General features: G+C 44.0%; 1 protein-coding gene across 1 annotated transcript in view; it reads left to right on the plus strand.

Moving 5' to 3' along the window:
• The first annotated feature begins 3,782 nt into the window (after positions 1–3,782).
• LOC138492851 (uncharacterized) overlaps positions 3,783–27,987 on the plus strand; it is a 50,614-nt gene continuing 26,409 nt past the window's right edge. The window contains exons 1-2 of the mRNA XM_069620185.1: positions 3,783–3,867; positions 16,524–27,824. Coding sequence (XP_069476286.1) covers positions 3,783–3,867; positions 16,524–27,824 — 11,386 coding nt within the window. The remainder of the gene's footprint in view (positions 3,868–16,523; positions 27,825–27,987) is intronic.

The raw sequence follows: 27,987 nt of genomic DNA on the forward strand, positions 1-27,987 counted from the left end.
GTGTGTCTACTGCCCACATGCCCTGCATTTTTGTGCCTTCTCTTCTGCCATTGATCCTGTTGTCGTGACCACCTCTGCTCATCCTGAAGACTCCCGACTACCATACCACTGCTTCACAGCCAAGCTCCAGGACCGCCTTGCCCACCCACACCTGCCTCTGGGGTTGCCATGTCTGATCCAGCAACATCTGAGGCAAGTGGCAACCCCCCGGCAGAGAGGCAAAGGGCTGTCAGCTTCTCCTCCAGGGAAGTTGTCATCCTGGTGGAGCAAGTCCTGGGACGTTATGATTCCCTCTTTCATTCTTTCATGTACCATGCCAAGTCGGCTATGAAGGATGGAGGAAGATCTGGGTGGACATCGTGGGTGCCATCAACGCGGAGGGGGTGGCACCCCGCGACCACCATCATGTCCATAATCACTCGGAAGACTTCAAGTTCAGGACCCTCAACAAGGCCCGGTGCATCATCAAGGGTAGTGGTGAGCGAGTGGGGCGCCGGGGCCGGTTGAACATCAACGAGATGAGGGTCCTGGAGCACTACTACCCAGCAATGCATGCCCAGGTCTTGGAATTGGTGCTCCGTCTGGAGTTGACTGGTAAGTGTCCATGTGTTCTTGTCCACCATAGTGCATGTGCATGTTGATGTGTGTTTGGAGTGTGCACCTTGGCCTTATATCTGACACGCCTCCTGTACAGATGTCTGTGTGCATGTCCCAGGCACTGCTGCATGTAAGTCCATTGAGGCATGTGCGACATCAATGGTTTCTGTGTTAGAATGTGTAATGCACATGTTTGCATCCCTTTGTCTAGATTGGGGCATGCCAGAGGTGTGGCACATGGGTGCTTTTGCCAGCATCATGGACATGCATGGTGTACATGTGCATGTGTCTGAGCAGTGAGTGTGTGAGTGTCCAACACTCCAGGATGACTGTAACTTGAAATTTTGACTGTGTGATTGCCTCATGCTTAAAGTTTGACCTCCAGGGCTCTCTGATGTGATGGCAACATGTCCTGGTTCATGACTGCTAGGTGATGTGTGTGAATATGATGTGTAGGTCCCATGATGCGTGTGATGTGAATGCACAATTTGGAGGTGCTGGCAGTTTCTTGGCCAAGGATGTGAATGTATGGTGTGATTGACAGATATGATTGTGCATGTGTGTGTATTGCACTTCCCTGTGTGTAGTGGACAGTGATGATGGTTGTGACCTTTGACAGTGCCACTGTTGTACATTTGCATTGTGACAAAGACACATATGTTCAGTACCCTGATGTTTGTGTTCCATGTTTCCCTATCCACAACGACGATGGAAGAAGAGGGTGGAGAAGGCGCTGTAGAGCACGGCAGCAGGGGTGCCTCCACAAGGTGGAGACGCATGGCCCAGTCATCCTCCCAGGTGCTGTCATCTTTCGGGAGCAAGGAGAATGATGCTGCGTCGGAGTCAACGGCCGCAGCTGCTGATGGTGTGTCCAAGAGGGTGAAGGTGGTGGAGGACTCCTCAGTGGTGGGAGGGACAGGTGAGCCCGCACAGTGGCAAGACACTGCAGAAGAAAGTGGGGAGGCATCTAGGTTGGCAGGGGAGGGAGAGGAGGAGGAGGCCACAACAGCCCAGTACATGGGGCCTAGCAGTGAGGGTGATGATGCTGGTGTGACTTCTGCAGTCAAGGCTACGGGCCAGAGGCAGTGCAGGTCGCCGTGGAGGCGCCTGTGCCTAATCCTGTACCTGGTACTGTGACTGCAGCAGTATGCACCTGCGGGCATGCCCCAGGCCGGAACCCATCTGCAGGTGGCGGATGTTTCCACCCAGATGGAAACACCAATGCCTGCGGATGCCGCCATTCGGTACAGGGTTGAACCAGTGCTAGCCGGTGTCATGAGACGGGCAGACTCCATCCGTGATGATGTGCAGGCTTGCATTCAGGGGCTTGCACGTCATCACAAGGAGGTCTGCCATCTCGTGAACTGGCTAGCCCATTTCCTGGTATCGCAATGGGTGCATGGACTGGCCAGTTATATGACCCCCTCCTCGTCTGCCTCCTCTGTGTACCAATCGTCCTCCCTGCCGTCTTCCAGCCCAGATACCACCAGGGTCCCCTGTGTACCTGTCCTAACCCCAGCGGCCAGATCACTTTGAACATGAACTCTGGTGTAGCAGAAACTCAGTACAAAAACAACCAGTATCTACAAAGTCCTGGTACTATGCCTAATACCAGGACCTTGTAGATACTGGTTGTTTTTGTAAACTCTGTAATAATGAGGCGATCCTGAACAAAACCTAACCTAAATTGTATCAGTTATGAATGTTGGTTCTTTACTAACCCAATATCTCTATTTGCACTAGCACTTTACATTTTAAATATAGGTGCATATTTTATTGTGTTTTTTGGAATATACTGAGTAAAATGTATATATATTTATTTGAACATTTGTATTGTGAATACTTGTTGTAACTGACAGGATTGCTGTTGGGTATTACTCCCTACCTTGGTACTCTGTATAGCATACTCTATTTTCCCCTACCTACAAGGTAGTACACTTACTCCGTTGATGGAGTGTGTTCCCCCTGGGGTTTCCCTCTAATATATATATATTTTTTACGGTATAAATGTGTCTGAATGTCAGAGTGAAGGAAGCGTGGATGATGTTTAAATTATTAATGCTAATGGGTGAGTTTGAATGTGAAACTGAAGGAAGAATGAATGCTTTGTACATGATGAATGCTGATGTGTGTGTTTGAAGGTGAGAGGAAAGGAAGCATGAATGTTTTATAAATGATGAATGCTAATGGGTCTGTATGAATGTGAGAGTAAAGGAAGAATGAACGTTTTATAAATGATACATGCTGATGTGTGTGTTTGAATGTGAGACTGATGGAAAAAGTAATGCTGTATACATGATTGTCAGGAACTCTGTCAGGAACTGAGATCCACGTAGACTAGAATACCTCTGTCCCCAACTACCAGTCAGAGAGATATAAATAAACTTGGTGACCGGTCGTTGAGGCCACAGGTGGTGGCAGGAACAGGAATCACTGGACCCCGGATGACAGTAAGGAGAAAAGGCAGGTAAGAATATTAACCAAAACACCAACCTTAACACCACGCTCCAAGAGATGAGAACATAAAGTGTCCTACCAGTAGATGACTGCTGTTCCCTCCAAGGGTCGAGAATAGGCTAATGTATAGTACCCAAGAGGCTTCTTACATTAGACAACCATGGGAGGCCACCATAAGTGCAGGAGGAAATGTGGGGGGGGGTTGTAACATGAAGGGAGGTTAGGATGGGGCCAGGACCAGGAGGGGTTCCAGACAGGTAAGGAATCCAACATCCAAGGGCCAAGTGTTCCAAGAATCAAAAAAGGGAGATCCAAAGGCAATACAAGTTCAAAATCCAAGGTCAGAGCAGTTCAGAGTATCAATATGAAGAAAGGTGCCAAATCCGAAGGGTAGTATCCAGTAGAAGTCCAAAGAGCAAGAGCCAAAGTCCAAAACCCAAAAAAGCACCAGAAACGAGAACAAACACCACACGCTGCAAGAAAAACAGCTGAGAAGCGTATTGCGGCGTTTCAGGTGTTCCTTTATACTTCCTGGTTACTATCACGGAGCGCTTTGGCAGAGCGCGTAAGGATACACGTGGCCGTAAACTGTGGTGCTGATTGGAGGCTGGGGAATCATGTGATGCGGAAGAAACCAGTGAAGGGGGAAGGCCCCGCCTCCAAACACCTGACCGTCCCCTTCGACACGCTGCAAGTTGCCACAGGACTTGCCAGGATCGGAGCGGCCAATGCCGCCAACCAAGACCTCTCCAGGAGTGCCCAGAACGGAGCGAGACTCCTCGGTGGAACAGGGCGGGGCAAGCACGGGCAGAGGTGAGTTCATAACAGAGTCCCCACCAAGGGCCCACAACCCTGTGGGCAAGAAGGATTACCTCTATGAAATCGGGAGACAAGGAGAGGGGCATTCACCTGAGAAGCAGGTTCCCAGGATTGCTCCTCCGGTCCGTAGCCCACCCAGTCCACCAGGTAGTAGAGACGACCCTTTTGGAACAAGAGCCCAAGATGCAGTTAACTTCGTATTCATCCGAGGAACCCTGCACAAGAGGAGCAGGGGGTAAGACAATGCGTGTAGAGGGTGGACATGGTTTCAAGAGGGAGGCATGAAACACAGGATGTATACGCCAGGCAGCAGGCAATGAGACACGGAAGGCCACAGGATTGACCACTTTGGAGATACGATAAGGCCCCACAAAACGTGGAAGGAGTTCCCTACAGCCCGGGATTGGTAGATGCCTGGTGGATAACCAAACACGATCACCTACAATATAAGAAGGCGCCGGTGCTAATATTTTGCCCGCTGCTAGGCGCATTGTTTCCTGCGATTCTCTGAGGTGAACAAGCGTCTGATTATTAACGTGTTTAAGTTCCTGTAAACAAGAGGAGACAGCAGGCTTTTGTATAGGAGAAGGTGATAAGTCAGGGAAAGGCAGAATCCGAGGGTGTTGACCGTACAGGGAAAAGAAAGGGGAATAACCAGTGGAAGAATGTGAGTCATTGTTATATGCAAACTCGTCAATGTGCAGGACTTGGTACCAGGAATGTTGGTGCTGTAGGGAAAGGCAACATAGGTACTGTTCCATGGTTTGGTTTACACGCTCCGTTTGCCCATCTGTTTTTGGGTGGTATGAGGAGGAAAACCTTGTGTCTATCCCTAGTAAGTGTGTGAGGGAATGCCAGAAATGAGAGGTGAACTGAGAACCCCGGTCTGAAATTATGACTGAAGGTAAACCAAAAAGGCAAAAAATATAGCGAAACAACAAACTGCCAAGAACAGGTGCTGTAGGAAAACCATTGCAAGGTATAAAACGGGCATTTGGTAAATGAATCTACGACCACCCATATGGTATTGAATCCTTTCACCATAGGCATGTCCGTGACAAAATCCATGGTAATGGTATGCCAGGGTCAGAGAGGTAGTGGTAGTGGTTGTAAAAGGCCAAAAGGACACCCCTTTCGGATTTTACATTGGGCGCAAACAGAACAAGTATTCACGTAGGTAACGGTGTCTCTGCACATGGATGGCCACCAGCACCAACGTTGTAACAATGAAAGGGTGTGTTTCTGTCCTGGGTGACCATTAATGACTGCATCATGGGACCATTCTAGAGCTTGGGTACGAGTATCAGGAGTGGGTAGAAACAATTTGTTGTTGACAAAAGGTAAACCGTCATGCATAACCGCATCCCATTCATCGATCAATGTAGGATGAGTAGACGTCCAGTGACGTATGGAGGTTAACAGGTCAGTGGAGGGTGTACAAAAACATATAACATGCTTGGGATCGAGCAGGATTTCAGGAAAGACCGGAAGGGAAGACCTCCCCGGAAAGCGGGACAGGGCATCTGCCTTTCCATGCATAACACTGGGGCGGTGTTTAATGATGAAGTCATAGGCGGAAAAAACAAATGCCATCTTACTTGGCGACTGTTGTTGCAGCGGAAGGAAGCCAGGTCTTGGAGGTTCCAGTGATCGGTATATATTGTTACCTGATGCTTTGCCCCTAGGAGATGGTGTCTCCACACTTGAAGGGCATCTTTTACTGGCAGTAGCTCCTTCTCCGTCACTGTATAGTGACTCTCTGCAGAGGAGAATTTGCGGGAGTGATAGGCTACAGGATGTAACAGACCCGTGTTGGTACAGACCTGGGACAAAACTGCACCTAAAGCATAAGAGGAGGCGTTTTGCTTCAATGATGTAGGTGTGTTCGGGATTTGGGTGCTGCAGTATGGGAGCCAAAGTGAATGCTGTTTTAAGGGCAAGGAAGGCCTCCTGTTGTGACGAGGTCCAAACAAACGGACAGCAAGGACTGGTAAGTTTGGTCAATGGAGCAGCAATGGAAGAGAATCCCGCTATAAACCACCAATAACATTTGGCGAAACCTTGGAAAGATTGGAGTGACTTTATCGTGGTATGTACGGGCCAATTCAGAACAGCACTGATTTTTGTCTGATTCATGGACAAAACCCCGGGGGAGATATGAAATCCCAAGAACTCCACCTCTTGTGCATGGAACAAACACTTCTCAGGTTTGGCATAGATGGCATTAGAGCGATGTATGGTAAGGACTTCCCAAACATGTCTCACATGATCCTTAAATGAAGAGGAAAAGACCAGAATGTCATCTAAATATACGACTACAATAAATGCTCACGTGTATGTTTGAATGTGTGAATAAAGAATTAATGTTGTATAAATGTGTTTGAATGTGAGAGTGAATGAAGAATGAATGCTTAATAAATTATGAATGCTAATGAATGTGTGTGAATGTGAGTGTAAAGGAAGAATAAATGTTGTATATAAGATGAATGTGAGAGTGAATGAAGAATTAATGTTTTCTAAACTAGGAATGCAAATGCGTGTGTGTGAATATTAGAGTGAATGAACAATGAATGCTGTATGTATGATCCTGTAACTCTAATATTTTCTGCTGACCTACATTTGAACAGACTATAGGAAAAGGTAGATCCTTTCCAGTCCAGACAGCCTTGATTTGAAATGCCCTATCTCCTAACATATGGCAGGAGGAGAATGTTTCCTCCGTCTTCACATTACTGAGGACTGCATTGTTTATCTAAACCATGCTTATCCTTGCTCACAGAATAATAGTGTGGTCTTTCGGTATGTTATGAATACATACATAAATTAAATAAAAGAATGCTGAATGCTGATCCATGTATTTGAATAAGAGGGAACGAAGAAAGAATTTTGTATACATATTTAATGCTGATTAAGGTGTTTGAATGTGAGAGTGAATGAAAAATGAATGCTTTTGAAACGTCAAATGCTAATGTGTGTGTGTGAATGGGAGAGTGAAGGAAGAATGACTGCTTCATAAATGATGAATGCTGCTGTGTGCAATCAAATCTGAATGAACGAGGAATTAATGCTTTGTGAATGATGAATGCTGACACGTGTGTTAGAATATGAGTGAATGAAGAATGAATGTTGTATACAAAATGACTGTTGATGCATGTGTTTAAATGTGAGAGTGAACGAAGAATTAATTCTTTATAAATGATGACTGCTAATGCATGTGTGTGAATATGAGTGAATGACGAATGAATGCTGTATAAATGATGAATAAAGATGCATGTGTTTGAATATGACAGTGAATGAAGAAATAATACGCTATAAATGTGTTTGAATGTGGGAGTGAATGAGGAATTCATGATTTTTAAAAGTTGGATGCTAATGATGAGTTTGAATGTGAGAGTGAAGGAAGAATGAATGCTTTAGAAATTATGAATGCTGTTGAGTGTGTTTGAATATGAGATTGATGGGATTGCCAATGCTGTTTAAATTATGTATGCTGATGTGCATGTTTGAATGTGTGTGAAAAAAGAATGAATGTTGCATACATGTGTTTGAATGTGAGACTGAATGAAGAAGTAATGTTTAATAAATTATTCATGCTAGTGTGTGTGTGCGAATTTGAGACTGAATGAAGAATGAATGCTATATAAATAATAAATGCTGATGTGTGTGTTGGGGAGAGCTCACAGGTATGCCAGAGCGATGCTGGAGGTCCAGACTTGGAGAGCCCAACTCCCTGTCCCAGAATACACAGAGCACTCAGTCAATGGCAAGTTCAAACTAAGGTTTATTGCAAATAAAACCAACAGTGATAAATACAAGAACACAGGTAGATTCCAGCACTTCTGTCTCCTGTCTCACAGGCCAGTTTTACTCCAAAATTACGTCATTACTCCGTCATCACTTGGGCCCTTCTCCAAAAACCTATCGGTGTGAGGGATTGGCTACCAAAAGTCTAATATCCTATATGGTCACCTATACGTGTTATTCTGCTGGCTCTTACATGTCAGGTGGCTGGCCTGTCCCATCCCTAATTCACTATCTATTACATTGTTGCAGAGTAGTAGGTTTACCAATGGTTCTTGTCCGTTGCCATCTACCCCTGGAATACTAAACAGTGATTGGCTAGAGCTAATCCCCCCAGGCGTGGGACTCAAATGAGTTCTCAGCTCGCTGTGTACCACTTCAAGTTAATGTGAAATATTATGTGTCTGTATTGGAACTTGTGTACACCACCTTGCCTTATGAGAATATTCTCCTGATGGTAGCAACAATCTTCGTCTGGTTACTGGGACCGGCTCTTCGTTCCCACCACGGGAGACTGTCCATTGTCTTGCTTGGCTGCATCACGTGTTTAGAGACCACGATTTAGAGATCTGCAGCTGCGAATTATGAGGATTTATTTTGTTTCTCTGCAGCTGGTCCCTTTGTCATCTGGGGATTGGAATGTGTCTTCATATCTCTTGACCTTGGCTGTGGGCCCTGTCTCAAGTGTCATGCTCTCTGTCCAGCCTTAGTCAACTCTGTTCATCTCCTGCTCAGTGATTTGAGGCCTGCTGTAATTTCCCTAAACCTTATAAGGTCCATGGTATGCTACATTATCTATAGGTTAGTCACACTTGGTTCTGCCAGGTTCCATGTACATATATCCCTGCAGCTCTATAGGGTTATTTGCGTTAAGCATCTGCAAGCTTACTCAGGATCTCTTGCGCCTTGCAGTACTGCGTTTTTGCATTTGGCTAATGACAAAATAATAAAAGCAATGACAGTATGTATTTGTAGCTGTCCTCTAGCTATAGAACTGTGCGCTCACATTCTTCATGTATTCGAGTGTGTGTTTGTGTGGTGCGGACCGCACAAGTGCTTCATGTATAACGCTGCTATGTCGTGGTGTCACTAATGACATCAGAATAATGGCTTCTTGGTGTTTAGTCTAGGCTGTCCACATAGGTGTCTCTGTTCATGAGCTCTTCTCCCACACTTGGAAAGATTTGCATTGTATTTGGTCTGTATGGCTGGCTGAGCGGGTACCTCTCGGTGTACCTGGCAATCATTGGTGCGTTTGGAATTCATCCAAAATAAGCTGAGTGTCTGCAAGCATTTCTGGTATTTCGTCTCGTCATGAACTTAGTGAGGCAGAGTGGTGGTCTCAAGACCCCGGCTCCCTCTTAATGTGTGTTTGAATGTGCGAGGAAATAAAGAATGGATGCTTTATACATGATAATGCTAATGTGGAGGTGTGTAAATATGAGACTGAACGTAGAATGAATGCTGTATATATGATGCATGCTGACCCATGTATTTGAATATGAGTGAACAAAGAATGACTATTGTACAAATAAAGATTGCTGATGATTGTGTTTGAATGTGAGAGTCAAAGAAGAATGAATGCTTTAGAAATTATGAATTCTAATAATGCCTGTGAATGTGAGAGTATATGAAGAATGACTGCTGATTAAATGATGAATGCTAATGCATTGAATATCAATGAATGAAGAATGAATGTTCTGTGAATGATGAATGCTGACGTGTGTGCTTCAGTGACAATGGGCCTCATTACGAGTCCGGCGGGAACCGAGGCGGTAAAACCGCCTGGTTACCGCCGGACTCGTATTACCATTCCACCTCCGTGACTCCCGGAAATACCAGGGCATTACGACGCTGGTGTCCCGTGAATTTCGGAGGCGGAATTCGGTTAATCCCCATTCCCATTGAGTCCCAGAGGACTCAATGGGAATGGGGAAGTGGAAACACCGGCACCATCTTGTGATGGTACTGGTGTTTCCACGTCCGCCTGCAGGCGGGCGGTGTTAAACCCGCCAGGTCAGACCTGGCGGGAACATCACCTCCCGCCTGCAGGAGTCGGGATCGGGCTGTCCGGAATTAACAGTGGTGGCGGGTTTACCGCCACTGTTATTTCTGGACCGCCCCACCTGTAATGAGGCCCAATGTGTTTGAATGGGATAGTACATGAAGAATTAATGTTTTACAAAAGAAGAATGCTAAGTTGTGTGTTTTGAATGTGAGACTGAAGGAAGAATGAATGCTGGATATATGATGAATGCTGATGTGTGTTTGAATGTGAGTGAATGAAGAATGAATGCTGTATACATGATGAATGCTAATGCATGTGTTTGAATGTGCAATTAAATACACAATGAATGCTGTATAAATGATGAATGTTGATGCATGTAATTGAATGTGAGTGAAAGAAGAATGAATGCTTTATAATTAATGAATGCTGATGTGTGTTTGAATGTGAGTGAATGAAGGAAAATGTTGTATACATGATGGATGCTAATGCATTTGTTTGAATGTGCAATTGAATGAAGAATACATGCTGTATAAATGATGAATGCTGATGCATTTTTTGAATGAGAGCAAAAGTAGAATGAATGCTTTATAATAAATGAATGCTGATGTGTTTGTTTGAATATGCCTCAATGAAGAATGAACTTTGTATAAATAATGAATGTTGTTGCACATGTTTGAATATGAGAGGGAAAGAAGAATTAATTTTCTATAAGCAATGAATGTTAATGCATGTAGCTGAATGTGAGAGTTAATGAAGAATGAATGCTGTATACATTATTATTATTATTATTATTTGAATGGTATTTATTGAGCGCAGACTTGGCTTTGAGAAACAACAGAGCGCTTTACAGAGATATACAACAATACAGATATATAACAGAGTGCTTTACAGAGCTATACAGAGATATACAACAATACAGATTCATATCAGAGCGCTTTTCAGAGGTAAGAACAGAACAGATATACAGTGGGAGTGGGATACCAAGGGTAACAGAGGAGGGGTACATCTGTACTGGGTGGTGGGGAGGAGAGGGGCAGACGGCATCTAGCATGTCAGGAGGCGTGAGGTGTGATGTAATGGCATAGGTGTTGAGGCGGAGAGATTCCTTGAAGAGGTGGGTCTTGAGTTCTTTTCTGAATTGGAGGAGCGTGGGGGCGAGTCTGATGCTGACGGGTAGGAGGTTCCATAGTCTTCTGTCGTAGACAGAGAAGGCTTTTTCTGGTCCTTTCCTTTTTGCAGCAGCGGGTTTGAAGTCTGCTTGTGTCCTTGCCTCTGGTGGTGCGTTTACACCGGAGATGCTGAGTTTATCTGTAAGGTATTTGGGCTACTTGAGGGCGACTGCCTTGTAGATGATGCAGTAAGACTTGAAAGTGATTTGTGTGTGCAGTGGGAGCCAGTGAAGGTTGATGAGGGCCGAGGTGATGTAGTTGTATCTCTATGGACTCTTGATGAGGCATGCAGCCGCGTGTAGGACACTTCTTAAGGGCACAAGGGAGGATGACAGGAGGCTTTTGAGGAGTGCATTGGCCCCATCCGGATGGAATAGGACCAGTGCTTGAAAGGTGGATCTAAAGCTGTCCAGAGGGACGAAGGGCTTGAACTTTCGCTGGAGGGAGAGCTCATACTAAGCTGTTTGAGCTTTCTTAGCTCAGGTGTGAATCCCACAGAGTTCATGGATGATAGCAAGGTCTGTATGTCGTGGGTGTTTGGTGATGCTGTTGAGGAATAGGAATTCAGTCTTGGTGGGGTTGAGCTTTAAGTATGCTTTGGACATCCAACACTGTATCAGTGAGAGGCAGGTTTTGAGCCTATGGATGCCCTTAATGGAGTCACTCTTGAGATATAAATGTGTTTGAATGAGAGAGATAGTGAAGAATGAATGCTGTATAAATGATGAATTCAGGTGCAGGTGTTTGAATTTGAGAGGCAATGAAGAATGAATGCTTTAGAAACTATGAATTCTAATGCCTGTGTGTGAATGTGAGAGCATATGAAGAATGACTGCTGCATAAATGATGAATGCTAATGCATTGAATATGAATGAATGAAGAATGAATGTTCTCTGAAAGATGAATGCTGACGTGTGCTTCAGCAATACTTAATGAAGAATGAATGTTGTTTAAATGTGTTTGAATGGGATAGTACTTGAAGAATGCATGCTTTCCAAATGAAGAATGCTAAGGTGTGTGTTTTGAATGTGAGACTGAAGGAAGAATGAATGCTGGATATATGATGAATGCTGATGTGTGTTTGAATGTGACTGAATGAAGGAAAATGCTGTATAAATTATGAATGCTAATGCATTTGATTGAATGTGCAATTGAATGAACAATAAATGCTGTATAAATGATGAATGCTAATGCATTTGATTGAATGTGCAATTGAATGAAGAATAAATGCTGTATAAATGATGAATGCTGATGCATTTTTTTTGAATGAGAGTGAAAGTAGAATGAATGCTTTATAATTAATGAATGCTGATCTGTTTGTCTGAATATGCTTCAATGAAGAATGAAGCTGTATAAATAATGAATGTTGATGCACATGTTTGAATGTGAGAGGGAAAGAAGAATGAATGTTCTATAAGCAATGAATGTTAATGCATGTAGGTGAATGTGAGAGTTAATGAAGAATGAATGCTGTATACATTATTATTATTTGAATGGTATTTATTGAGCACAGACTTAGCTTTGAGAAGCAACAGAGTGCTTTACAGAGGTATACAACAATACAGATATATAACAAAGCGCTTTACAGAGGTATACAACAATACAGATACATAACAGATCGCTTTTCAGAGGTAAGAACAGAACAGATATACAGTGTGGGGTGGGATACCGAGGGTCACAGAGGAGGAGTACAGCTGTACTGGGTTGCGGGGAGAAGAGGGGCGGGCGGTATCTAGCGTGTTAGGCGGCATGAGGGGTGATGTAATGGCGTAGGTGTTGAGGCGGAGAGATTCCTTGAAGAGGTGGGTCTTGAGTTATTTTCTGAATTGGAGGAGCGTGGGGACGAGTCTGATGCTGACCGGTAGGAGGTTCCATAGTCTTGTGTTGTAGACAGAGAAGGCTTTTTTCTGGTCCTTTCTTTTTTGCAGCAGCGGATTTAAAGTCTGCTTGTGTCCTGGCCTCTGGTGGTGCATTTTCCACCAGAGATGCTGAGTTTCTCTGCAACCTATTTGGGTGACTTGAGTGTGACTGCCTTGTAGATGATGCAGTAAGACATGAAGGTGATTTGTGTGTGCAGTGGGAGCCAGTGAAGGTTGATGAGGACCGGATGATGTGGTTGTATCTGCGTAGACCCTTGATGAGGCGTGCTGCCGCATGAAGGACACTTCTCAGGGGCACAAGAGAGGATGACAGGAGGCTTTTGAGGAGTGCATTGGCCCCATCCGCGTGAGATAGGACCAGTGCTTCAAAGGTGGATCTAAAGCTGTCCGGAGGGAGGAAGGGCTTGACCTTTCACAGGAGGAAGAGCTCATACTAAGCTGTTTGAGCTTTCTTAGCTCAGGTGTCAATCCCTTTGCCAGCACCTACAAAACACAGCTGGTTTTTCTCCTGCTTGCATCTCAACACATTCCGATGAGTGACGCTTGGCCCCAGTACCTGGTCATTCCTTCCTTCATGCCTGCTTTCTCTTGCTTTCCTTCTCCTATTGACCCTGGATCCAGCTTCTTGGTTCCTCTGCCACCTTCACTTCCTTCATGTCCATCTGGTCCTGGGTTCCTTGTGTTGCTGTGCTGCAGGCTCCAGTCCCATTGTCTGCCCTGAAGCCCAGTTATCTCCTTCCAGGACCATCCCCATGACTGTAGCTGTTCTGCTACATTCTTGCCCATGCACTCAGTGTTTCACACTGTTCTTGGTCCCTCTATGGACTGAGTTATTATCTGTAGAGCAGGAAGATGAGCATGCCTAGATCCTGGTATCAGACCCTGGAATCAGGCTGTGTTTGGTTCCCTGGTTCTTCCTAACATTAACCTGAAACTGGAGTCCAGACACACCTCCGCTCGCCCCTTCAGAAGTACCACACGTACACACCAGCGCAACGCTCTGCTTGACACCTGTACATGTTTCCTTACTGTTGCAGGGCATTTTTATGGGCATCAAAGGTAAAGGCAGAGAGCTGAAAGTTGTACGGGGAATGTTTTCTCATCATCACACTGACCTATCTCCAGGAACACGACCGACTTTGACCTTCAGTATCACCATGGAAAAAGAAATATCTATATCTTTCTCAGACAAATTAACTAATTGCTAGCATCCACCTCAATCTGCCTCATTCCTCGCAGATCAAGTGGAGGAAGCAGTAATTAGCAATCTCAAAAGAAAACCGCACAACTCAAGGAATGTTTGATAAAAAACTGATTTCACTGGAGCATTTGTGGAGTAATGTTACCACAAGGTTTGGTAGCAAGAAACAACCCCATATTAATTCTAGACAACAAGTAATTAATATTAACAGGGAGCTATGTTATTTTAGTTTATGGAATTCATAAAGTGCCTTCTCCAAAGAGATGCTCAATAACATTGAAAGCGGTACAATTAAAAGGTGTTGTATTAATCACAAAACATTTACACATTTTACAATACATATCAAGAGGAGGAAGATGAAGAAAGAAGATGTTCTTTGAGTAGAGGGCAAAATATTGCAGGAGAAGAAACAGCATATACTTGAAAAGGGCGAGAGATGCAGTGTTTAGGAGCAAGAAGTGACAAAGCAGAACAATGCGATTAAAGAGAAGAGGAATTGAGATGTATAGCAAAGAGAAAGTGATTGACAGTAAACAAGAAATTAGAGAAGAAACATAGGGAGGAGACAGACCATTGAGGCATTTCCGAATAATCCAAAGAAAATGGAAAAGTATATGAGAGTGAAATGTAAGATGGTGTGAAAAAAGCAAGCTAAAACATAGAGACTATTGTGGAGGTAAACAACAAAAGAGACGAAGGGAAGAATTGAAGCTAGAACTAATAGCTGCCAGAGCATTTACTGGAATACCAACAAGAAAAGCAGATAAATAACCAAGTCTGAAAAGATAAGATTAGCAATTAGGTGTTTAATAGCAAGAACAGTAAGGACAGGGCAAGTTTTTGGAATATTAAAACGGTAGAAGTGAGCTGTGTGCCCAGTATGGGATATATGAAGTGAAAAAGAGAGAGAAGTGTCATAAATAACCCCAAGGGTATGAGCTGCGGTAGACAGGGGGAGTTGCAATAGAGGAAATAAGATCAAAACGAGAGGGCGGAAAGAAGGAAGTTACAAAGGAAAATGAATAATTTCAGTTTTGAGGAATTCATATGAAGTGAGTGTAAGCATCCAAGTTTGTTAGTCATCAGTGCAAACATGAAGAAAGATGGACAAAATAATATATCAAGTGTAGTGTAATTTTTAAAAAGAGTAGGTTTAAGTACAGAGCCTTGAAGAACATCATTCTGAAGAGGATGGTGGGGTAGAATCGACACAGACACAGAGTGGGATTGGCCAGAGGCTACATTGTAGACTGATTTTGGACACTCCTATACATCAGGCCTCATTACGACCCTGCCGGTCCGGAAACAGGGGTGGCGGTAAATCCGCAACCACTGTTGTTTCTGGACCAGCTGATTCCGAGCTCTGCACGCGGGAGGTGTCACTCCCACCAGGTCCGACCTGGCGGCAGTAACACCCCCCGTCTGCAGGCCGAAATGGAAACACTGGCTCTGTCATAGATGGAACCAGTTTTTCCATTGTCCCCATCCCCATGGAGTCCAATGGGACTTACCGGGTCACCGGGGTTGTAATGCCCCAGTGATTCCGGCAATCACAGAGGCGGAATGTTATTTGGGTCGGCGGCAGCCTGCCGGTTTTTCCGGTACGGCTCCCGCCAGACTCGTAATGAGGCCCATCATCTAGAGGCAGCCTGTTGACAATATACAATAGTATGCCTCCTGTCTCCTACCGGCAGGTTTTTCACTGCATCTGTGCTTCAGGGTTCTCATTCCCGTGGACTCCACGGAATGGGAACTTACCGTTCCTCCACCGCCTGTGATATCCCAGTAGCACTGGGATGTCAGGTGGCAGAAACGGTAAGGTGAGGTTGCCGGAGGTCTCTGGTACTATCAACGGCCTAACGGCAAACTCGTAATGAGGGCCAATGTCTTCAAGGGATAATGTGACATTCATTAACGTTCAACGAAAAGGCACAACTTCATTATAACAAATAGCCTATATGCTTTGTTGACCAAGGACAAAACAGGTTTGTTAATGGTCTGGTCACATAGCTTAATACACTTTTAAAAGTGCATTTTTTGTAGAAGTGATTTTACCTATAATTTTCAGAGCTGTGTTAATTTCTTAACAAAAAGCAATAGAAGGTCATATTAAGAACCTCACCAGAGCCTCTACTTTAACAAGTATAATAACTGATACAGATGGTGGTTGTGTGATCCATAGAGCTGCAGTACTTATGTTGTATATTCCAATTGATACAGAGAATATATAGCAAGTTACTGGGAAGTTACTGGAAATCTTCTGCTGAACAAAGATGTTCAAGTGCTTTACTGACTGGTGGTGAAACACAAACTAGAATGAAGACATCAGAACTTCACATGTACTTTATTTATTTATTGTATTTATTGGATTTTGCAAATACCTAAGGTGCTAACTCCACAAGATCTAAAAAGTAGGTATACTCACAATAGAAAGTTAACTCTGTGCATTAAGACAGTAATCCTCTGGTTCAAATTTAAAAACAAATGACAATGTCTAAAGATTCCCTAATTATTCTGAGCTTGTATGTAATGCTTCTTTATGACATTTAGAAGATATCATGGTAACATCACTGTTTGAATTTCCATTTAAGGTCTAAGATGGCTCCCAAAGCCAGAACGAAAATTTCACAGGGATGTGACATCAGCAGAAAAAAGATTGAGCCTATCTGAGAAAAATAAGAGTGATGTTAAAGAAGAAGAAGTGATGTCATATGACAACAGTGTTCGAGAAGTGGATTATCATGGCAATTTAATAAAGAGTCAAAAGAAAAATCTAGAAAATATCAAATGTGAAATTGTGACATGTGGAACATGTGTTCCATGTATACCCATTATAACTACTGCTGTGACTGCCACCACAAATGGAATCTCAATCAAAACATCAACTACGTCTGAGACAACTCGCTCAACTGTTCAAACAGTAAGACCCTCAGCAGGCACAACAATTGGTAGTACTGATAGAATGTCATCAAGGTCTACAACTACAATTGAAATTCCAATGAGTACCAATTACAAGTCAACAACTACATCGACAACTATATCCACTGAGACCCCTTCAACCACCATCTCCAATGAGAGTGTATCAACACACAAAACCACTGAGACCATATCAACAACCAACAACACAGAGACTCCAACAACAACAATTACGAAGACTCCAGTGACAACACTCTCAACTGCAAGTGCATCAAGCACTGACACAGCTGAGACTGCTGTAACAGCCACCACTGCTGAAAGTGAATCAACATCCACCACTGCTGAGACTCCATCCACAAACACTGTTTCAGCAACCATCACTGATGAGACTATATCAACAACCTTCACACTTGAGACTCCATCAACTATCATCACTACAGAGACTTCATCTACAACCATCTATACCAATAGTCCATTAACTTCTATCTCCAGTAAACCTCCACTAACAAGCATCACTGCTGAGACACCAAGAACAATTAGTATAGAGACTCCATCTACAACTATATCCACTGAGACCCCTTCTACAACCATAACCATTGAAAGCCCTTCTACAACCATCACCATTGAAAGCCCTTCAGCAACCATCACTACTATTGCACCTTCAACAACCATCACCATTGAGAGTGTATCAACACCCATAACCACTGAGACCATGTCAACAACCAACAACACAGAGACTCCAACAACAACAATTACGAAGACTCCAGTGACAACACTCTCAACTGCAAGTGCATCAAGCACTGACACAGCTGAGACTGCTGTAACAGCCACCACTGCTGAAAGTGAATCAACACCCACCACTGCTGAGACTCCATCCACGAACACTGTATCAGCAACCATCACTGGTGAGACTTTATCAACAACCTTCACACATGAGACTCCATCAACTATCATCACTACAGAGACTCCATCTACAACCATCTCTACCAATAGTCCATTAACTTCTATCTCCAGTAAACCTCCACTAACAAGCTTCACTGCTGAGACAACAAGAACAATTAGTACAGAGACTCCATCTACACCTATATCCACTGAGACCCCTTCTACAACCATAACCATTGAAAGCCCTTTGGCAACCATCACTACTAAGGCACCTTCAACAACCATCACCATTGATAGTGTATCAACACACATTACCACTGAGACCATGTCAACAACCAACAACACAGAGACTCCAACAACAACAATTACAAAGCCTCCAGTGACAACACTCTCAACTGCAAGTGCATCAAGCACTGACACAGCTGAGACTGCTGTATCAGCCACCACTGCTGAAAGTGAATCAACACCCACCACTGCTGAGACTCCATCCACGAACACTGTATCAGCAACCATCACTGGTGAGACTTTATCAACAACCTTCACACATGAGACTCCATCAACTATCATCACTACAGAGACTCCATCTACAACCATCTCTACCAATAGTCCATTAACTTCTATCTCCAGTAAACCTCCACTAACAAGCTTCACTGCTGAGACACCAAGAACAATTAGTACAGAGACTCCATCTACACCTATATCCACTGAGACCCCTTCTACAACCATAACCATTGAAAGCCCTTTGGCAACCATCACTACTAAGGCACCTTCAACAACCATCACCATTGAGAGTGTATCAACACACATAACCACTGAGACCATATCAACAACCAACAACACAGAGACTCCAACAACAACAATTACGAAGACTCCAGTGACAACAATCTCAACTGCAAGTGCATCAAGCACTGTCACAGCTGAGACTGCTGTAACAGCGACCACTGCTGAAACTGAATCAACACCCACCACTGCTGAGACTCCATCCACAAACACTGTATCAGCAACCATCACTGGTGAGACTTTATCAACAACCTTCACACATGAGACTCCATCAACTGTCATCACTACAGAGACTCCATCTACAACCATCTCTACCAATAGTCCATTAACTTCTATCTCCAGTAAACCTCCACTAACAAGCTTCACTGCTGAGACACCAAGAACAATTAGTACAGAGACTCCATCTACACCTATATCCACTGAGACCCCTTCTACAACCATAACCATTGAAAGCCCTTTGGCAACCATCACTACTAAGGCACCTTCAACAACCATCACCATTGAGAGTGTATCAACACACATAACCACTGAGACCATATCAACAACCAACAACACAGAGACTCCAACAACAACAATTACGAAGACTCCAGTGACAACAATCTCAACTGCAAGTGCATCAAGCACTGTCACAGCTGAGACTGCTGTAACAGCGACCACTGCTGAAACTGAATCAACACCCACCACTGCTGAGACTCCATCCACAAACACTGTATCAGCAACCATCACTGGTGAGACTTTATCAACAACCTTCACACATGAGACTCCATCAACTGTCATCACTACAGAGACTCCATCTACAACCATCTCTACCAATAGTCCATTAACTTCTATCTCCAGTAAACCTCCACTAACAAGCTTCACTGCTGAGACACCAAGAACAATTAGTACAGAGACTCTATCTACACCTATATCCACTGAGACCCCTTCTACAACCATAACCATTGAAAGCCCTTTGGCAACCATCACTACTAAGGCACCTTCAACAACCATCACCATTGAGAGTGTATCAACACACATAACCACTGAGACCATATCAACAACCAACAACACAGAGACTCCAACAACAACAATTACGAAGACTCCAGTGACAACAATCTCAACTGCAAGTGCATCAAGCACTGTCACAGCTGAGACTGCTGTAACAGCGACCACTGCTGAAACTGAATCAACACCCACCACTGCTGAGACTCCATCCACAAACACTGTATCAGCAACCATCACTGGTGAGACTTTATCAACAACCTTCACACATGAGACTCCATCAACTGTCATCACTACAGAGACTCCATCTACAACCATCTCTACCAATAGTCCATTAACTTCTATCTCCAGTAAACCTCCACTAACAAGCTTCACTGCTGAGACACCAAGAACAATTAGTACAGAGACTCCATCTACACCTATATCCACTGAGACCCCTTCTACAACCATAACCATTGAAAGCCCTTTGGCAACCATCACTACTAAGGCACCTTCAACAACCATCACCATTGAGAGTGTATCAACACACATAACCACTGAGACCATATCAACAACCAACAACACAGAGACTCCAACAACAACAATTACGAAGACTCCAGTGACAACAATCTCAACTGCAAGTGCATCAAGCACTGTCACAGCTGAGACTGCTGTAACAGCGACCACTGCTGAAACTGAATCAACACCCACCACTGCTGAGACTCCATCCACAAACACTGTATCAGCAACCATCACTGGTGAGACTTTATCAACAACCTTCACACATGAGACTCCATCAACTGTCATCACTACAGAGACTCCATCTACAACCATCTCTACCAATAGTCCATTAACTTCTATCTCCAGTAAACCTCCACTAACAAGCTTCACTGCTGAGACACCAAGAACAATTAGTACAGAGACTCTATCTACACCTATATCCACTGAGACCCCTTCTACAACCATAACCATTGAAAGCCCTTTGGCAACCATCACTACTAAGGCACCTTCAACAACCATCACCATTGAGAGTGTATCAACACACATAACCACTGAGACCATATCAACAACCAACAACACAGAGACTCCAACAACAACAATTACGAAGACTCCAGTGACAACAATCTCAACTGCAAGTGCATCAAGCACTGTCACAGCTGAGACTGCTGTAACAGCGACCACTGCTGAAACTGAATCAACACCCACCACTGCTGAGACTCCATCCACAAACACTGTATCAGCAACCATCACTGGTGAGACTTTATCAACAACCTTCACACATGAGACTCCATCAACTGTCATCACTACAGAGACTCCATCTACAACCATCTCTACCAATAGTCCATTAACTTCTATCTCCAGTAAACCTCCACTAACAAGCTTCACTGCTGAGACACCAAGAACAATTAGTACAGAGACTCCATCTACACCTATATCCACTGAGACCCCTTCTACAACCATAACCAATGAAAGCCCATCGGCAACCATCTCTACTAAGGCACCTTCAACAACCACCACCATTGAGAGTGTATCAACACACATAACCACTAAGACCATATCAACAACCAACAACACAGAAACTCCAACAACAACAATTACGAAGACTCCATTGACAACAATCTCAACTGCAAGTGCATCAAGCACTGTCACAGCTGAGACTACTGTAACAGCGACCACTGCTGAAACTGAATCAACACCCACCACTGCTGAGACTCCATCCACAAACACTGTATCAGCAACCATCACTGGTGAGACTTTATCAACAACCTTCACACATGAGACTCCATCAACTGTCATCACTACAGAGACTCCATCTACAACCATCTCTACCAATAGTCCATTAACTTCTATCTCCAGTAAACCTTCACTAACAAGCTTCACTGCTGAGACACCAAGAACAATTAGTACAGAGACTCCATCTACACCTATATCCACTGAGACCCCTTCTACAACCATAACCATTGAAAGCCCTTTGGCAACCATCACTACTAAGGCACCTTCAACAACCATCACCATTGAGAGTGTATCAACACACATAACCACTAAGACCATATCAACAACCAACAACACAGAGACTCCAACAACAACAATTACGAAGACTCCATTGACAACAATCTCAACTGCAAGTGCATCAAGCACTGTCACAGCTGAGACTGCTGTAACAGCAACCACTGCTGAAACTGAATCAACACCCACCACTGCTGAGACTCCATCCACAAACACTGTTTCAGCAACCATCACTGATGAGACTTTATCAACAACCTTCACACTTGAGACTCCATCAACTATCATCACTACAGAGACTCCATCTACAACCATCTCTACCAATAGTCCATTAACTTCTATCTCCAGTAAACCTCCACTAACAAGCATCACTGCTGAGACACCAAGAACAATTAGTATAGAGACTCCATCTACAACTATATCCACTGAGACCCCTTCTACAACCATCACCATTGAAAGCCCTTCGGCAACCATCACTACTATGGCACCTTCAACAACCATCACCATTGAGAGTGTATCAACACCCATAACCACTGAGACCATGTCAACAACCAACAACACAGAGACTCCAACAACAACAATTACGAAGACTCCAGTGACAACACTCTCAACTGCAAGTGCATCAAGCACTGACACATCTGAGACTGCTGTAACAGCCACCACTGCTGAAACTGAATCAACACCCACCACTGCTGAGACTCCATCCACAAACACTGTATCAGCAACCATCACTGGTGAGACTTTATCAACAACCTTCACACATGAGACTCCATCAACTATCATCACTACAGAGACTCCATCTACAACCATCTCTACAAATAGTCCATTAACTTCTATCTCCAGTAAACCTCCACTAACAAGCTTCACTGCTGAGACACCAAGAACAATTAGTACAGAGACTCCATCTACACCTACATCCACTGAGACCCCTTCTACAACCATAACCATTGAAAGCCCTTCTACAACCATCACCATTGAAAGCCCTTCGGCAACCATCACTACTAAGGCACCTTCAACAACCATCACCATTGATAGTGTATCAACACACATTACCACTGAGACCATGTCAACAACCAACAACACAGAGACTCCAACAACAACAATTACAAAGCCTCCAGTGACAACACTCTCAACTGCAAGTGCATCAAGCACTGACACAGCTGAGACTGCTGTAACAGCCACCACTGCTGAAAGTGAATCAACACCCACCACTGCTGAGACTCCATCCACGAACACTCTATCAGCAACCATCACTGGTGAGACTTTATCAACAACCTTCACACATGAGATTCCATCAACTATCATCACTACAGAGACTCCATCTACAACCATCTCTACCAATAGTCAATTAACTTCTATCTCCAGTAAACCTCCACTAACACTCTTCACTGCTGAGACACCAAGAACAATTAGTACAGAGACTCCATCTACACCTATATCCACTGGGACCCCTTCTACAACCATAACCATTGAAATCCCTTTGGCAACCATCACTACTAAGGCACCTTCAACAACCATCACCATTGAGAGTGTCTCAACATACATAACCACTGAGACCATATCAACAACCAACAACACAGAGACTCCAACAACAACAATTACGAAGACTCCAGTGACTACAATCTCAACTGCAAGTGCATCAAGCACTGTCACAGCTGAGACTGCTGTAACAGCGACCACTGCTGAAAATGAATCAACACCCACCACTGCTGAAACTCCATACACAAACACTGTTTCAGCAACCATCACTGATGAGACTTTATCAACAACCTTCACACTTGAGACTCCATCAACTATCATCACTACAGAGACTCCATCTACAACCATCTCTACCAATAGTCCATTAACTTCTATCTCCAGTAAACCTCCACTAACAAGCATCACTGCTGAGACACCAAGAACAATTAGTATAGAAACTCCATCTACAACTATATCCACTGAGACCCCTTCTACAACCATGACCATTGAAAGCCCTTCGGCAACCATCACTACTATGGCACCTTCAACAACCATCACCATTGAGAGTGCATCAACACCCATAACCACTGAGACCATGTCAACAACCAACAACACAGAGACTCCAACAACAACAATTACGAAGACTCCAGTGACAACACTCTCAACTGCAAGTGCATCAAGCACTGACACATCTGAGACTGCTGTAACAGCCACCACTGCTGAAACTGAATCAACACCCACCACTGCTGAGACTCCATCCACAAGCACTGTTTCAGCAACCATCACTGGTGAAACTTTATCAACAACCTTCACTCATGAGACTCCATCAACTATCATCACTACAGGGAATCCATCTACAACCATCTCTACCAATAGTCCATTAACTTCTATCTCCAGTAAACCTCCCCTAACAAGCATCACTGCTGAGACACCAAGAACAATTAGTACAGAGACTCCATCTACAACTATATCCACTGAGAGGCCTTCTACAACCACAACCATTGAAAGCCCTTCGGCAACCATCACTACTAAAGCACCTTCAACATCCATCACCATTGAGAGCGTATCAACACACATAACCACTGAGACCATATCAACAACCAAGAACACAGAGACTCCAACAACAACAATTACGAAGACTCCAGTGACAACAATCTCAACTGCAAGTGCATCAAGCACTGTCACAGCTGAGACTGCTGTATCAGCCACCACTGCTGAAACTGAATCAACACCCACCACTGCTGAGACTCCATCCACAAACACTGTTTCAGCAACCATCACTGGTGCTACTTTATCAACAACCTTCACACATGAGACTCCATCAACTATCATCACTACAGAGACTCCATCTACAACCATCTCCACCAATAGTCCTTTAACTTCTATCTCCAGTATACCTCCACCAACAAGCATCACTGCTGAGACACCAAGAACAATTAGTACAGAGACTCCATCTACAACTATATCCACTGAGACCCCTTCTACAAGCATACCCATTGAAAGCCTGTCGGCAACCATCACTACTAAGGCACCTTCAACAACCATCACCATTGAGAGTGTATCAACACACATAACCACTGAGACCATATCAACAACCAACAACACAGAGACTCCAACAACAACAATTACGAAGACTCCAGCGACAACAATCACAACTGAAAGTGCATCAAGCACTGTCACAGCTGAGACTGCTGTAACAGCCACCACTGCTGAAACTGAATCAACACCCACCACTGCTGAGACTCCATCCACAAACACTGCTTCAGCAACCATCACTGGTGAGACTTTATCAACAACCTTCACACATGAGACTCCATCAACTATCATCACAACAGAGACTCTATCTACAACCATCTCCACCATTAGTCCTTTAACTTCTATCTCCAGTAAACCTCCACCAACAAGCATCACTGCTGAGACACCAAGAACAATTGGTACAATTAGTACAGATACTCCATCTACAACTATATCCACTGACACCCCTTCTACAACCATCACCACTGAAAGCCCTTCGGCAACCATCACTACTAAGGCACCTTCAACAACCATCACCATTGAGAGTGTATCAACACAGATAACCACTGAGACAATATCAGCAACCAACACAGAGACTCCAACAACAACAATTACGAAGACTCCAGTGACAACAATCTCAACGGCAAGTGCATCAAGCACTGTCACAGCTGAGACTGCTGTAACAGCCACCACTGCTGAAACTGAATCAACACCCACCACTGCTGAGACTCCATCCACAAACACTGTTTCAGCAACCATCACTGGTGAGACTTTATCAACAACCTTCACACATGAGACTCCCTCAACTATCATCACTACAGAGACTCCATCTACAACCATCTCCACCAATAGTCCTTTAACTTCTATCTCCAGTAAACCTCCACCAACAAGCATCACTGCTGAGACACCAAGAACAATTAGTACAGAGACTCCATCTACAACTATATCCACTGAGACCCCTTCTACAAGCATACCCATTGAAAGCCCATCGTCAACCATCACTACTAAGGCACCTTCAACAACCATCACCATTGAGAGTGTATCAACACACATAACCACTGAAACCATATCAACAACCAACAACACAGAGACTCCAACAACAACAATTACGAAGACTCCAGCAACAACAATCACAACTGAAAGTGCATCAAGCACTGTCACAGCTGAGACTGCTGTAACAGCCACCACTACTGAAACTGAATCAACACCCACCACTGCTGAGACTACTCCAACCACAAACACTGTTTCAGCAACCATCACTGGTGAAACTTTATCAACAACCTTCACACATGAGACTCCATCAACTATCATCACTACAGAGTCTCCATCTACAACTATCTCTACCAATAGTCCATTAACTTCTATCTCCAGTAAACCTCCAATAACAAGCATCACTGCTGAGACACCAAGAACAAATAGTACAGAGACTCCATCTACAACTATATCCACTGAGACCCCTTCTACAACCATAACCATTGAAAGCCCTTCGGCAACCATCACTACTAAGGCACCTTCAACAGCCATCACCATTGAGAGTGTATCAACACACATAACCACTGAAACCATATCAACAACCAACAACACAGAGACTCCAACAACAACAATTACGAAGACTCCAGTGACAACAATCACAACTGAAAGTGCATCAAGCACTGTCACTGCTAATACTGCTGTGACAGCCACCACTGATGAAACTGAATCAACACCCAGCACTGCTGAGACTCCATCCACAAACACTGTTTCAGCAACCATCACTGGTGAGACTTTATCAACAAGATTCACACATGAGACTCCATCAACTATCATCACTACAGAGACTCCATCTACAACTATCTCTACCAATACTCCATTAACATCTATCTCCAGTAAACCTCCACTAACAAGCATCACTGCTGAGACACCAAGAACAATTAGTACAGGGACTCCATCTAGAACTATATCCACTGAGAGCCATTCTACAACCATCACCACTGAAAGCCCTTCGGCAACCATCACTACAAAGGCACCTTCAACAACCATCACCATTGAGAGTGTATCAACACACATAACCACTGAGACAATATCAACAACCAACAAACCAGAGACTCCAACAACAACAATTACGAAGACTCCAGCGACAACAATCACAACTGAAAGTGCATCAAGCACTGTCACAGCTGAGACTGTTGTAACAGCCACCACTGCTGAAACTGAATCAACACCCACCACTGCTGAGACTCCATCCACAAACACTGTTTCAGCAACCATCACCGGTGAGACGGTAGCAACAACCTTCACACATGAGACTCCATCAACTATCATCACTACAGAAACTCCATCTACAACTATCTCTACCAATAGTCCATTAACTTCTATCTTCAGTAAACCTCCACTAACAAGCATCACTCCTGAGACACCAAGAACAATTAGTACAGAGACTCCATCTACAACTATATCCACTGAGACCCCTTCTACAACCATAACCATTGAAAGCCCTTCGGCAACCATCACTACTAAGGCACCTTCAACAACCATCACCATTGAGAGTGTATCAACACACATAACCACTGAGACCATATCAACAACCAACAACACAGAGATTCCAACAACAACAATTACGAAGACTCCAGTGACAACAATCTCAACTGCAAGTGCATCAAGCACTGTCACAGCTGAAACTGTTGTAACAGCCACCACTGCTGAAACTGAATCAACACCCACCACTGCTGAGACTCCATCCACAAACACTGTTTCAGCAACCATCACTGGTGAAACTTTATCAACAACCTTCACACATGAGACTCCATCTACTATCATCACTACAGAGACTCCATCTACAACCAGCTCTACCAATAGTCCATTAACTTCTATCTCCAGTAAACCTCTAATAACCAGCATCACTACTGAAACATACGTCGCCACTGAGACTCCATCAACAAGAAACACTCCTGTGGTTACATCCACAGCCACAGGAAGTGATACAGCATCGTCAGCTAACCCCCCTGCAACACTTACTACAACTAGATCCACTGAACTGCCAAAGTCCTCTGTCATCACCACAACATACACAACGTTTCTTAGTACTGCATCAACTACCATAACAGACATGCCATTCTCAACAACAACATGTTTATCCACCTGTCCTTTTTGTGACACCACTTGCCCTGACTCATCACCACTGCCTACTACTACTATGAGGTGGACTTCTAATGGCACCGCAGACCACTCATCACGGCATTCAACATATCAAACAGCACAGTCCACTGTAACAACCACCTCCACTGGTCCTTTATTTAGCACAGATTCCACTGTTCCAAGCACTCTTGCAAGTTTGACATCTTTCTTTACAACAAGAAGTTCTGTCTCCAGTACTCAGAGCGTAACTGATAGCAACACAGGTATGTGCTTTCCTCCTAATGTTCTTTGTTCATTAGCAATGTATTTTTTAAATAACTGCAGGATGAATGGGATTGGCTCACAGAAGTGGTTAGAATGTCTTTATGGTCAAATATTTTCAGTACATTGATGGGGTATTCTGGGAGGGAACAGACTCTGCAATTA

This window comes from Ambystoma mexicanum, chromosome 10 (assembly GCF_040938575.1).
Source record: "Ambystoma mexicanum isolate Mex_15411 chromosome 10, UKY_AmexF1_1, whole genome shotgun sequence".
NCBI lineage: Eukaryota > Metazoa > Chordata > Amphibia > Caudata > Ambystomatidae > Ambystoma > Ambystoma mexicanum.